The sequence below is a fragment of the Stegodyphus dumicola genome, chromosome 4 (genome assembly GCF_044657685.1).
Source record: "Stegodyphus dumicola isolate Sdum_Otavi_A_Nest chromosome 4, ASM4465768v1".
NCBI classification, from domain to species: Eukaryota; Metazoa; Arthropoda; class Arachnida; order Araneae; family Eresidae; genus Stegodyphus; species Stegodyphus dumicola.
The window spans coordinates 131,090,987-131,104,845 of NC_140771.1; the positions used below are offsets into that span (position 1 = coordinate 131,090,987).

The 13,859-nt window shown below is 29.9% G+C and overlaps 1 protein-coding gene across 4 annotated transcripts in view; it reads left to right on the forward strand.

Moving 5' to 3' along the window:
* LOC118204935 (DNA-dependent protein kinase catalytic subunit-like) overlaps positions 1-13,859 on the forward strand; it is a 601,004-nt gene that overhangs the window by 317,341 nt on the left and 269,804 nt on the right. For all 4 annotated transcript variants that reach the window (XM_085815460.1, XM_085815459.1, XM_085815458.1 and 1 more), the window contains 2 exons: positions 1,890-2,030; positions 9,802-9,947. In XM_085815460.1, the coding sequence (XP_085671586.1) occupies positions 1,890-2,030; positions 9,802-9,947 (287 nt within the window). The remainder of the gene's footprint in view (positions 1-1,889; positions 2,031-9,801; positions 9,948-13,859) is intronic.

A 13,859-nucleotide genomic window follows, 5' to 3' on the forward strand; every position in this document is an offset into this window, starting at 1 on the left:
AGTAATGAAATTCGAGCTGCAACTTTCTGTATTGTCCGAATAATACGGCGATTTCACTTTTTTAAAGAAATTCAATGTTTGGAGTTGGGAAAGGACTTACCTACAAACAGCAACCTCCTTAGCTTGTGTCCAATTTTAGATGACAACAAAGTGTTACGTGTAGGAGGAAGACTGAAAAATGCACAACTATCAGAAAATGAAAAACATCCAATCTTATTACCTTCAAAACACAATCTGACAGAAATCATAATTAGACACTTTCATGTCAAATATCTGCATGCAGCACCAGAACTTCTTCTATCTTTAATTAGACAGCAATTTTGGATCATAGCTGCTAGATCTGCTATCTGAAAAGTAGTAAGATCTTGTACACGTGTTGCAAACTTAGAGCTAAAACAGCAAGTCAAATAATGGCTGATCGACCGGAATCTAGAGTAACACAATCGCGACCATTTCATCGAACTGGAATAGATTTTTCTGGACCGTTCATGATTAAACATCGTGCAATATGTGGACAAAAATCATTTAAATGTTACGTATGCTTATTTGTGTGTTTTGTAATCAAGGCAGTACATCTTGAAGTAGTGCAAGATTTGTCAACAAAGGCATTTTTAAGTGCATTGAAACGATATATTGCAAGAAGAGGGAAACCATTTGAGATTTATAGTGACTGTGGTACTAACTTTAAAGGTGCAGACAAAGAAATCAGAAAATGTTTTTTTGCAATGTAAGCAAAATCAAGAAATTCACAAATTTTTGTCTTTAGAGGAAATAAAATGGATATTCAACCCACCATCATCTCCCCATTTTGGTGGACTATGGGAATCGACAGTAAAGTCAATGAAATAACATCTAAAAAGAACTGTTGGTGATACTGTGCTGACCTATGCAGAATTTCAGACCTTGATAGTGCAGGTTGAGGCTTGTCTCAACTCTAGACCATTGTGTCTCACATCGGCTGATCCAAATGATTTAACTGCATTAAACACCAGGTCATTTCCTAATAGGAACGTCTTTAACTGCCATACCTGAACCAGACCTAAATTATAGTTCCTTCAATCACCTTGACAGATGGCATGTGAGATAGTTTATTTTTCAGCACTTCTGGAAAAGATGGAGTCAAGAATACCTGTCTCAGCTTCAGCAAAGACCTAAATGGCAAAAAGTCAAAACAATTTAGAAGTCAATGACTTAGTCCTCATCAACGAAGACAACCTTCCACCTCTTAAATGGAGGTTAGGGAGAATAATTGCTGTTCATCCAGGCTCAGATCATAAAGTCAGAGTTGTTAGTATTAAACCTGGTCATGGTGTCATAAAACGACCAGTCATGAAATTGTGCCCTCTTCCTATTGAGACTAAAAACTATGAACTGCTTCGCATATAATATTTTGTATTATTTTTCTTATGTTTATCTTTTATTATAGACTAAGAAGTTTCAAAATGCTCCAACAATTGAAATCCCAGGGGATTTATGTAGAGGGCCAGGATGTTTATGTAGAGTATCGTTTGCTTCATTTTATTGTTTCAAACAGCGTAAATTCCTTTTGTTTTTCTTCCTTTAGTTTTGAACTTTATGTGTGGCAACAAAATTAATTGCTTGATAGAATTGTGTTTGTGACAGCCATGTAGAATGGCTCGCTTATTTTGTATCAATTATTTCGCATCGCTGACATATTATTTAATTAGTGTAATGAAATAAAAGTGAAGGAATAGTACATTTGTTGATTGATTATTGTTTGTGAAACATATTAAGTTAAGAACAGTATCTAAGAACTGTAAGAATTATAAATTAATGTCCATAACATTTACTTCTGAGAAACAGAAGCTGCTTTTCAAAATAAAAATTATTCAAATAGTTATCCTTTCTATTATGAATTTTCCATCTAGATTCTACAACCATATGCTGCATTTTTACTAGAGCCTTTGATGAATTTAATCCTAAAGGGAACTGCTGGATCAAACTTAAATTATTATATTCTTGACACAATAATAGTTCTTGTATCATGGTCATCTGCTGCTGTTCCAATGGTAAATGTTTTTCTTTCCTTCACAATTTTATTTTTAATAGATAAAATATGGTGTATACAGTACAAAGTTTTTAATCCGGACGTCCATAATCCGGAATGATTTATAATCCGGACCGATCTATAATCCGGACCTCAAAGCTACAAACTTTCTGTGCATGCATAGCATTTATGCATGTGCATAAGACGTTTATGCATGCGTGTTTAATGTATAATGGACGGTATAAGCTAAACTAAAATTATCTAATTATCTATTTCAGTTAATGTTGCAGATTGTATTGTTTCTTAATCTTCTAATTGGATCCAGCGTATTATTTTTTGCAGACTGTTAGAGCAATTTTATAAAAAGTAAGCTTGAACTTTTGATTATGTCAAAAAGAGTTTCCGATTCTGGAGCTGCCAAAGAATCTATAAAGTGAAAGCATGTTTCGATGTCCATCAAACAAAAAGTGGAATTGCTGAAAAAAATGGATAAAGGCATGAAAAAAGTGACAGAGAGGTTAGTGAAAACGAAAAAATTTAGATTGACAAGTTAGTCGGTATTCTCGTCACAGCAATTACATGACTTGAACAGCGGAACTTTGTAGCTGAACAAGACGTTATGCCTGTTTATAGAATTAAAGAGAAAGTATTAGCACATAAAATGAAGCAACTTTAACAACTTACAATTGAAAGAAATGTTTAATAAAGTAAACAAATAAATGTTAAGCTTTTTTTGTTTTGTAAATTTTGATACCCTTTTAGATCATAATTGCTATTTATTTCATAAATTACAGTTTCATATTTTTAATTTTATAATTTCTGCATGCCATCTTACCAAATTTAAATTGATGATCTATAATCCGGAAAAACTCCTAATCCCGAATCGCCGAAGTCTCGATGAGTCCGGATTAAAGACTTTGTACTGTATAATAATTTTATATTGTTGCGAGGTCATTGATGTTTATTCAAATAATACGTCCAATCTTGCTTCTGCTTACTCAAATAATAAGCAGGAATAAGTGAACAATTTATTATGAAAATAAGCGCAATAAGTAGCACACACAGCAAAATAATAGCTAGACATAACTCAGAAAAGGGTATATTTAACAATCTTTCCTCAGCCCAAGAAATATAGTGTCAAGTTTCTTAAATCACTCTCAGGGTAAACCCTAATTTGTAATTCTGCTACCACTAAGTGTCACAAATGATTCACAACTGAACTCCCTAGGATCATCATTCTGATACTGGTCTCAACTATTTAGAGTTTTTACCAGAAGTTCACATATCATCATTAAGACCTCTCATGGTAGTTGAAAAATACAGTGCAAACACACCTAACACCCAAAGGTGAAAAAAGAAGCAAGACTATATCAATATCCGTGAGTATGAGAGAATCTCCAGCATGTGCCAGCATCTATTGGTTGTAGTCAAAATGAATTCACTGTGATCATAAAATAGTTTACATTGAAGTGTGAGAAAAATGGAGTAATTTAAGCATAAAAATAACTCAAATATTCTAAAACATTTTAAAAGCACAATTTTAAATCTTGATGCACACAATTTGAAGAAACAGGTAAGCCGAAAATCGAGGCCTAGTAGTAGAAGAAACTGTCTCTATTCACTGGGCTACAACAGCTTAGGCCAGAATTAGTAATACTTTACTCATGAGAAAAGGTGTGCTTGCTCGCAATTAATTAATAACTAATATATATGTTTACATAGCAAATCTTTGCTGAGCAAGTTCAAAGTAGTGCAGTAAGTTTAGAACTTGAGGTTAAGATTTATGAAATAATCTTGGGCAGCCATGCCTATTTCTAGTTTCTGCATAATAATCTTAGCTCATTTAATTTTTTTTGAAGAAATCTTTAGTTTGATCGAACTATATTTTGAGCCAGTCTGTAAGTGGAGGTTTCTTTAGTATTTTTAATATTCTTACTCCAAACGGTATTTGTGGTTTTTGAATCTTCAGGGTTTGAATCTCCAGTTTTATTCCTCGGAAGGGTAGGGAAATCATCCTTATTGTAATTTATCCTCTAAGTGGCTCGAGTTTATGAATTTTTCATGAATATATGTATTTAAAGACCCTTTATTAGCTAAGTATATTTACTTACTTTAGGCTCTATTTTCATAAACTTACATTTTTTAAAATGACATTTATATTATTAAAGAAAGTAAGAAAGCAAAATATCATAGATTATAAGCTAATATATACCGAGTGACAAAAAATCTCTTGACTGGATAAAGCTGGAGTTAAACTTTAGTCGGAGTTAAGTTAGTAAGAGGGTTAAACTTTTAGCTGTTTTCAGTTTGAATATTGTTTGTTTTTTATTTTTCGGGTATTTCTTATAACCTTTGTAACTGGAAATGTGATTCTCACCACATAGGATACAGAGAGCCTGCAGTTCATCCTTATTTCTTTTGCACAAGTAAGTTTTGTGTGCAACTGCACATTTTAAGCATCTTTCCTTATTGTACAGGTTGAACGAGTGTGACCGTAATCGTGGAATTTCACAAACTTCAGTCTGATTTTATACAGTTCTACATGAACATCTAAATTATTAATTGTATTGATATTGTATATTTGTTTTCCTTCAGTTTTTTATTTTTTTTTATTTTGACCCCAACGTAGAATGGTAAGAGAATTATTTAGCCCTTTCTAAACTTGGTTAACTACCATATTTTAATAATGGGTATTCCTTTATTTTTTAATTCTTCCAACATGTTTATCAATATTCATGTGTTTTGGCAATTTCTTTAATACAGCCTTAATAGGCTTAGGCATTCGTTAAATACACAAGGAAGGATACTCCTTGTGCTTTAAAAACATCTTTGTAACTTTCCTAAATAGCATGAGGAATGCTCAAATCGTCATGTTATCTTATTTTAAGTTCCCTTTTATTTTTTCAATACCTAACGTTTTAATCTGTGTTTTTAATTTTTCCCAGCTATTTCAAGTTTGGAAATGATGATTGCGGGAATATGATCTGTTTTCTTTGGTTGGAGTATTTCAGTGTCTAAATCTGAAAATTCCTGTTCCATCTCATTTTCATGTTTTAAATCTTTAAATTTATTTTGTTTAGGAATTTCTTCATTATTGGGTAGAGAAGGATTTCTTTTATGGGCTATGAGGGGCATTTTAAATCCCTCTAAATCAATTTTAGCAGACTTTTTCTTGCAAGTTTTAATACTCCGGTTAATTTCTGCTATGACTTTTCATGGTGCAATTGCAAGCAGGTTCTTTCAATAGATCAAGAATAACTTAGTAGTTTTCTTTTTGTGTAATAAGCATCAAATCACACAAATTAGATTTTCAACGTAAAAGTATAACATTATGAAAATGATAAAATGAACAAATAAAACAATTCAGTGCTATAACAATACAAAAAAACAAAAATACAATCAGAAAGGATTGAAATATATACAACAATTATGCTCTATCCACAGCAACATGCCTTTTTTTTTTCATTAAAGTTTCTTACTTATTTCAGTGCATGTGTTATTAGATTTCTAGATGCTCTGTATTAATTTCTGAATATGTCTTCAAAATTTATTACATACTGTTTCAGCTATTAAAAACAATAATTTATCAATTTTGCACATGCTAGATTGGTACATATGAGTTATCTCAATTTTAGGAGCAAGTAAATAGTTTGTATATATACGTTCTTATTTTAATAATCAAAATATCAATTATTCATTTCAGCAATTTTTTGCTTGTTGCTCACTAACTGAAAAATAATTCTTTTAATAAATCTTTCTCATTCTACCAAAATTGATTGAAGGTTAAAATTATTATTTTAGTTGAGATTTTATTTCACTGGTGTTTGTTTAGATCTTCAAAGACATAAGAATTTGTAGAAGATATATTGAAACAAAGTTGAATAAATTTTCCTGTTCTAAGAAAAATCTACTAGCCTTGAACTCTCAGTGTTTCTTAATATATATATGTATACATATTATTCTGTTTGTCTAAAAACACTGCTATTTGGCGACACATTTTGCAATTTTCCAGACTTTCAAAATTCTGTTTTTTTGATTTTCAGATGATTGATCTTCAGAATGAAAATCTGAAATGATAAATTAATAGATCTATGCAGAATTTAAATCTATAAGCAGTTTTTCTTAAATGAATTTATGTTTATTTTTTATTATGATTAGCAACAGATTTATTTTCAGTCAGTGTTTTTTCACACTTTTAAAACAATTCTGAAAAAAGAATCCCTCTCCCTCTTTGTATGAAATTATAAGGATAAAGAGTTAGGAAGCATTTAAGGTTTGTAAAATGCATCTGAATTCAGCAAAGTTCTAAAAATCATAGAAACTGTAGAAAAATATTTTGCATTGCTGATTCATTTTGTGCGAATGATATATGTTTCATGTGGCAGTTGATGTGAAGACATAGGTTTAATGCTATAGTATTCTAAATTTAAGCAACATGAAAGATTTTAAAAATCAGAGAAAATAATAAAAAGTTGCTTTGAGTTTAAGCCACATCTTAATTTTACATCTTAAAAATTTTAATAAAATGTACGACTTAAATTCAGAGTAATACTATATAGTATAATGAAGATAAGTATATTGAAGAAATCATCAATACATTAACTCATTATATGTCAACAGAATATATCAAATTGTATAAGTATGTCCTTTTGAGATTTTTAAAAATTGTAGTTTGCATATACCAGATGCAAATTACTGTAGCCAGGTATTAATCTAAGTAAAGTAGAAAAAGTGTGACAACTCTCCTTCAAAATGTAGAGTGTAAATTTAATGATACATTGCTGAAGAAATTTTAACAAATCAGGTAAATTATTTGCATTAATTAGAGTATTTTAAATTGCATCAATTTTTAAGCAGTATTCGAAAAGATGTCAATGATTCTATTTATTTCAAAGTACATAATCATAAAAAAGAAAAATTAAAGGCAAAATGCAAATAGGTGATTAAAAACATTTATTGGCAATACAATACTGTTCTGTAACTTTCTGAAATTTCAAAATGCTGCCAAATTTTATCAAAAGGTTTTCTTTTGGCAATCAAAAAGTTATTATTTAATTATTATATCTGGATTATGCATAGGGATTGAGTGGCTAATTTTAACTGATATCTTTATTTCTGAATGTGTCAAATCAACTGTACTTTTTAGTCAGCTCATGGTTAGCAGACCTTCCTTGCTAGACTGATATTTTCACTGTAGTTATTTATAAGATGCAGAATTAAATATTATCCTGCAGAAGCTTTGGATCCCTTCAACATGAAATCAAGAAACCCAAGTACTTATTACTGATTTCAGTATTATTAATGGATGAAGTAACTTCTTAGCCTTTGCAGTAAAGTGTTTGCTGTTATTTTTACATTTTCATCTCTCAGATTAATTTCTTTTGATAAGTTTTGTTTTATGAGCATTTTCTTCTATAGCATTGTGAGTTAGTTGATAAATTATTGCTAATTAAATATCTGTTATGCTGCTAATACACCAGCTGATTGCAAAAATATTCAATTATAAGCAATATCTGTGTTTTAGGTTAGATTTATACAACAGAATACATTTATATATTTTTAAAATACAAAGTTAAGGATCTTGTATTGTGAACAGATCCAAAATAGTACAAAATCGTGGATTTTGCTTTGTGAAGTATTCTTTCATGTTGAAGCAAGAAAGGGCCTACTCCAAACTGTTATCATTCTGTAAAAAGTATATCATTATCCATAATATCTTGTTAGATGATATATTTTATAGATCCATAAATTAATATAATGGAGAAGGAAAATCAAAACCAAGGTTTCTTAAACTTTTTGGTGTGGGGACCCCCTAATATTTATGAAAATTTTGTGGGACCCATTAAGCACTGTGCAAATTTGACACACACATAAGTGAAACTATCAGTTTCTTCACTTGTACTGTAATATACTATTGCAGTTTTAGGTCACTAACTTTAGTTTTTAAAGTAAAATAAACGTTTCTATTATAAAAAAATTGCATCAAAAAGTTTTCGTTTTTTCTTTGTCTGTATTGCCTTATCTTTATCTATTTTCAGATACATTATGTAACAATATTTGGTTATTGTAATAAATTAAAGAAATATCAAAATTGCTAAATTTTTGGTGACCCTCTATTGCAAGTGATGCGATCACAGTTGGGGTCTGATCTAAACTATGAGAAATTGTTATAGATTGTTCCCCGCCATATTTTCTTTAAAGTACATTGTTGACAAACAAGTGCCTTTTGGCAAGCATGCATCAAATGTCGGATCATCAGCTATTGATCCATCATATGGTGACATTTGCACTATTCCAAACAAGGCATTTGGAAATACATTTAGTGGCTTCATTGCTGTAATTTGATCATGAAAGCCAAGTTTAATTTTTTTTTTCCCTAGCAGATAATGACATTGTTGCTTTCATTCCAGTCTTAAACAATGCAATCTAATGGAATGCATGGGAGCGTGTATAAAAACAAATGTGCAAATTCAAGCTTATTCTAAAAACTCCTGAATTGCATCTTTAGATTTCATTTCAACAATTACCTCGCACAATTCATTCTGTCAAAAGGATTGTTTTGGTTGATCACTGAGAAGTCTTTGTTTTTTACATATTTTCATGCATATTTTCTTCTGATTCTTTTAACAATTGATTTAAAATTTTAGAACTAAAAAAAATGAATGAAGAACGTACTAAAAGTACAAAACACAAAACAAGCTGTATTTAGTACAAGACAGTAACTGAAGCTCAATATGAATAATTGTATGCCACAATTCTTCAAAAATATTGATTGAGAAATCATCGAGGAATGGTTCAGTGGCAGTTCAACTGAGCTGAGTTTTCAGTACTGAAGGGATGTGGATATTGTTTCAGATGTCACAAGAGCAGAAGAGCCAGAGTGATATTGAAAATGTAAGTGAAGAAGAATACTGACAGTTATTATTTGTTCTGAAACAACAATGACTTCTGTTGAAATTCTATTGGAATTCGTCTACAGAAGGAAATTATAATACAATGATAAAATAGCACTTCAAAAAAATATGCTATGAAATGTTACAAATATTTAAACCTTCTCAAAAACAAAGTAAAGTTACTAATTTTTTAAGAAATAATTGCATACAACATGTATGAAAATTTGTTAGTTTGAATTATCAACGATTTTTAGTTTTCTGTGACCTGCTTCACTGCCATTAGCCAGATAATCAAGAGTACACTGCATTATTCACTTCTTTTGGTAGATGTGACAATGATTATCTTTTTTTTTTTATTTTTTTTTTATGCATCATTTAGAGTCCTCCCAGTTTTGTGAGGCTATTTTTCATATCGGCTGAGGTACAGGAAACCAACTTCTTATTCATTATAGTGAGGTTTAACTCCTATTACGTTATCAGAGTGACATAATAACTGTGAATGTTATTATTACATTATTAAACTTTAATTTTTACCTTGCAAATGAATAATTCTGAGTTATTAAACTTTAATTTTTTTCCCTGAATAAATATAACAGTTGCAGTAGTAGTAAATAATACATTTAAGCAAAATCTAACTGTTTATGAAAAAAAATAACTTGTATTATATTTAAATATATTTTCATTATAATTGCTGTCATTTTTATGTCTTCATGCTATAATTTTTCAAGTTTTTTAATTTATATATACATATATTTAGTTTTATGTATATATATACATATATGTTGAATAAATTTATTTGAATTAATTCTGAAGTTCCAAATAATGTAGAAAAAATAATAAATATTGAAACCATTATTTTATAAATGTTATGTAGATTTGCTATGTTTATTTTCTCTGCAGGGAACTCTCATTAATGAAGCTAGTAAAATTTTGAAATTTTTTATCAACAATTGTGAACATTCAAGACGAGACATATTCCGGAATAATTTAGAAGTAATCAAAACTATTTTAGAATGCTGGAAAAATGGAATTAAGATTCCATATGAGTAAGAAAATTTAACAAATATTTTATGATTTATATTATTATTCCAATATGCATGTAAAAGATGGTATTAAGAATATATTTTTCTAACCTTATATTTTATTTGCTCATGGTGTATTTTGAAATAGTTAAAATTTTGCCTCGATTTTTAAACAGTTTCTGATAAACTATTGAGCTCAATACTCTTTGTGGATGAAAATATAATGTGGTGAAGATTTTTTTTTTTTTTTTTCAAAATTTGAAGTGAATTTTTTAAAAGTTTAATGTTGCATCATTGGGACTACAATGCATTTTTTCACTTTTCATTCAAGTCTGTTGCCATTTGACAAAATGTAAGATTTATCTTTTAAATTTAATCTGTGTGTTGTTGATGAATAAACTAAACAATTTCAAAGCAAAAGATGCAGTCCTCAAGAATTTTACTTTTTATTTTTGATTCTGGTTCAGTTAAATAAAAATGCATTGAATTCATGATATAGTTAATAAGAAACATTAAATATTTTTACAGAATTACCTTATATATTTTTTCACTTTTCTAATGTATGCATGATACATGATGTTCCCAATGTTAGTCTAAATGTATATTCATCTAGTATGCTGTAAAATGTTTTGCTATTCCATCTGGGCAATCTCTATTGATAATCTATGCTGATAAACCATATTAAACTTCAAAAGAGGCCTTTTGTGTAAACTTTAAAATCCAAACCCTTTCAGATTTATTTAAACCATTTGATGTGTATTTTAAAATTTCAACATTTAAAAATGAATTTCTAAAGTTTTTCAACTTTAACAGAATATAAAACTAGCTGTTCTTTCTCTTAAAACCAGAATGATAACAAGGTATTCATTGGACAGTTTTACACATTTAAAGGAAAAAATGCTACAAAATAACTTTTAACAGAATGGGAAGTTTTGGTTCTTCCTTGGACATCACTTGATTCTTGCTGCTATGTAGCTTTCTCTAATAGTGATTTTATTTATTTATTTTCCTCCTCTTTCTTGAAAGAGGTTTAACTTAGTGTTCTGTCATTTTATAAATGAAATTTCTTATATATAGATATATTATTTTATGTAGATATATCTTGCATTGACTGTTCATTTCATTTTATTAGTATTAACAAAAAACAGTTTAAGGACTGATTAGCATTAAAAATTACTTGTAATAATGTCTGCTTTGTCATTTTGAATTTTTCTCATTTTATAAAGTTATATACATTTTCTCAAAATTTCATTTTAGAAACTGCTTTTCTTAGGATTTTTTAATAGAACTTTAAAATTCTAACATCCAAAAATGTATCTGCTGTAAAGATTTAAAATTTTCATAAGCTATTAAATAACTTTTCACTCTCTTTTAAAAGTAGAATGATAGAGAAAAAAATATTAACTCTTTTTTTTTTTTTTTTTTTTTTTTTTTTTTTAAGTAGCAGTTTGCATGCCAACCATTGGACTTGCATGCATAACTTTGCTCATAGTAAAGTCAGAGGAAGAACACAAAACTCAGGCTAAAGGGCTGGTTCTTCATTTTCTCACAGCTGAAACCAGAAGTGGAAGTTGATATAGTTGGGTTGAAGTTACTAATCTTTAGCTTTGAAAAAATCTTAGTTAATATTCAATTTTACTTGTATTTGCTTGAAGAAAAGCTTTGAAGACCTGTATACAGAACAATGTCCAAACTGAAGTCTTCGGGACTTTAGTGATTCCAGATTTAGGAATTTTGCACGTTTTTGATCATCAGTTTAAATGTAATATAATGACATGTGGAAATTATAAGATTAAAAATCTGAAATAATTGCTTATGAAATAATGAAGTAATTATGACCTTAAGTGAATCAAAATTTACAGAAGAAAAGCTCAATATTTATTTGCAAGTTCAAGTTTTGTAATAACCATGTTGAGAATTTACACTAAATTGTCAATTGAAATGTTTTCCTCCTCAGCAACCTCTTTGTCACTTTCTCCACTACTGGTAGCAAAATTTTCTGTATTTGGAACTATACTGTAGATTTCCCTGTCTGTTAGTTGAATGATTACTGGAGCATTGTCATTTCAATGGAATCCTTCTGTCATACCATTTCCATTTATTTCCACCTCTCCACAAATTCCATTAACTCAAAAACTTTACTTTTTGTTTGTAATATCCGAAAAACCTTCAAATTTGCGGCTGTCATATAAAACTTTGTGAGTATCTGCTGTGCACTTTTGGCAATGTATCATGAGACTGGCAACTAAAGACATGTTGCTCTGCTAAAAGTTGTCTTGCCTTTATCACACGATGAGGAAATGAAGCTTGAATTATATTAGTTTTGTTATTTAGTGTACTTAACACCTATTTCTTGCATATACTTAAGATTTATAAGTCTTAATGAAAGAAATTCCCTCATATTCATAAGGTGGTACCATTCTATTATGCACCTGCCACACATTTTGGTGAGTTTGTTAATGGTTAACAGTTTTAAATTGTAAGAATAATTTATAGATGGCAAATACATACAAAAGCATTGCGTGGCACATAATGGCGAATAGATTATCACCTGCCTTATGCCAAAAAGTATGCAGGTGCATAACGGAAAAGTACCCTTAAGGCTTATTGGAACAACAAATCAGTTATTCTTAATTCAAAGAGCATTTAATGGCTTATTAATATCATATACAAAATATCTGTTAAATTTCCCCTTTTCAACACACTTAACATTTCATAATGCAGTTCGCTCAAATTTGTAATTTTCACCAAGCATAATGTTAATATAAAAGGTTACTATGCTGTTTGGTATTCAGTTACTGATATTTAAAACAGAAATTATTTAAGACATTGCTGCATGAGTTGTTTCTCAAGCTGCCTTGTGTTGATATTTATATGGTAATGAAAGCAAAAAATAATAAAAAATTATTTGGTCTGGCATAAGGGTTACATGATATTCAGTAAGCATAAAATCAGTGATAGACTTTAACCTGTTTAAGCTAATCAATGTATAACCAATAGTTTTATAATAAACACTGACACACAAAACAAACTGAAATGTTCTTGAACAAATTTCACTCTGATTGGTCAAACCTAACAGGCTGAAAATTAGAGAAAAATTTATTGAACTTACTTAATTTATTGAAATATAACTAATAATATTAAGAATCACAGAACAATGTAAAAATATATTACATTATAGGCTTAAATTACAATCTGTTATGCTACTGTTCAAGTTATTAGGTTGTCCGAAAAAAAATGCAGATTTTAACCTATATCTTTAAAGTATCATAACTCTACTCAAAAACAGTTTTACTAATCAAAATAAGCACCAGCCGAATCAATGCATTTTTGCCAATGAGATATAAGTTTATTTACACTGGTAGAATAAAATGCTGGAGTTCTGGACACGATAATGTTTTCACCTCGTCTTGGTTTCTGAAGCATTTCTTCTGCAGAATGTTATCCAGGTGTTTGAAAAAGTGGTAATAAGTCGGCAAGAGGTCAGGTGAAAATAGGGGAAGAGGGAGAGTCTCGTATCCCAATTCGTCCAATTTCTGTAGGGTCAGTTACACGACTTGCGGCCGAGCATCGTCATTGAGAACTGGTCGCTTTCTGTTGACCAATGCTGAGCACATACATTGCAATTTTGGGTGCATTTTGTTGATTTGCTGACAGTACTTTGCCGTAATCATTTCGCCCAGATTTTGGAAGCTGTAGGGGATGAAACCGGCCTCAGACCACCAAACAGTCACTATTTTCTTTTGGTGCAAATTTGGCTTTGGAAAGTGTTGTGGTGTCTGACTGTGGTCCAACCACTGAGCTGAATGTCCCCAATTGTTGGAGAGAATCCACTTTTCATCACACATAGCAATTCGATCAAGAAAATGGTCTTTTTTGTTGCGGAGAAGAAGACAGATGACACTTTAAAACAACAATTTTTTTTTTTTTTATTTT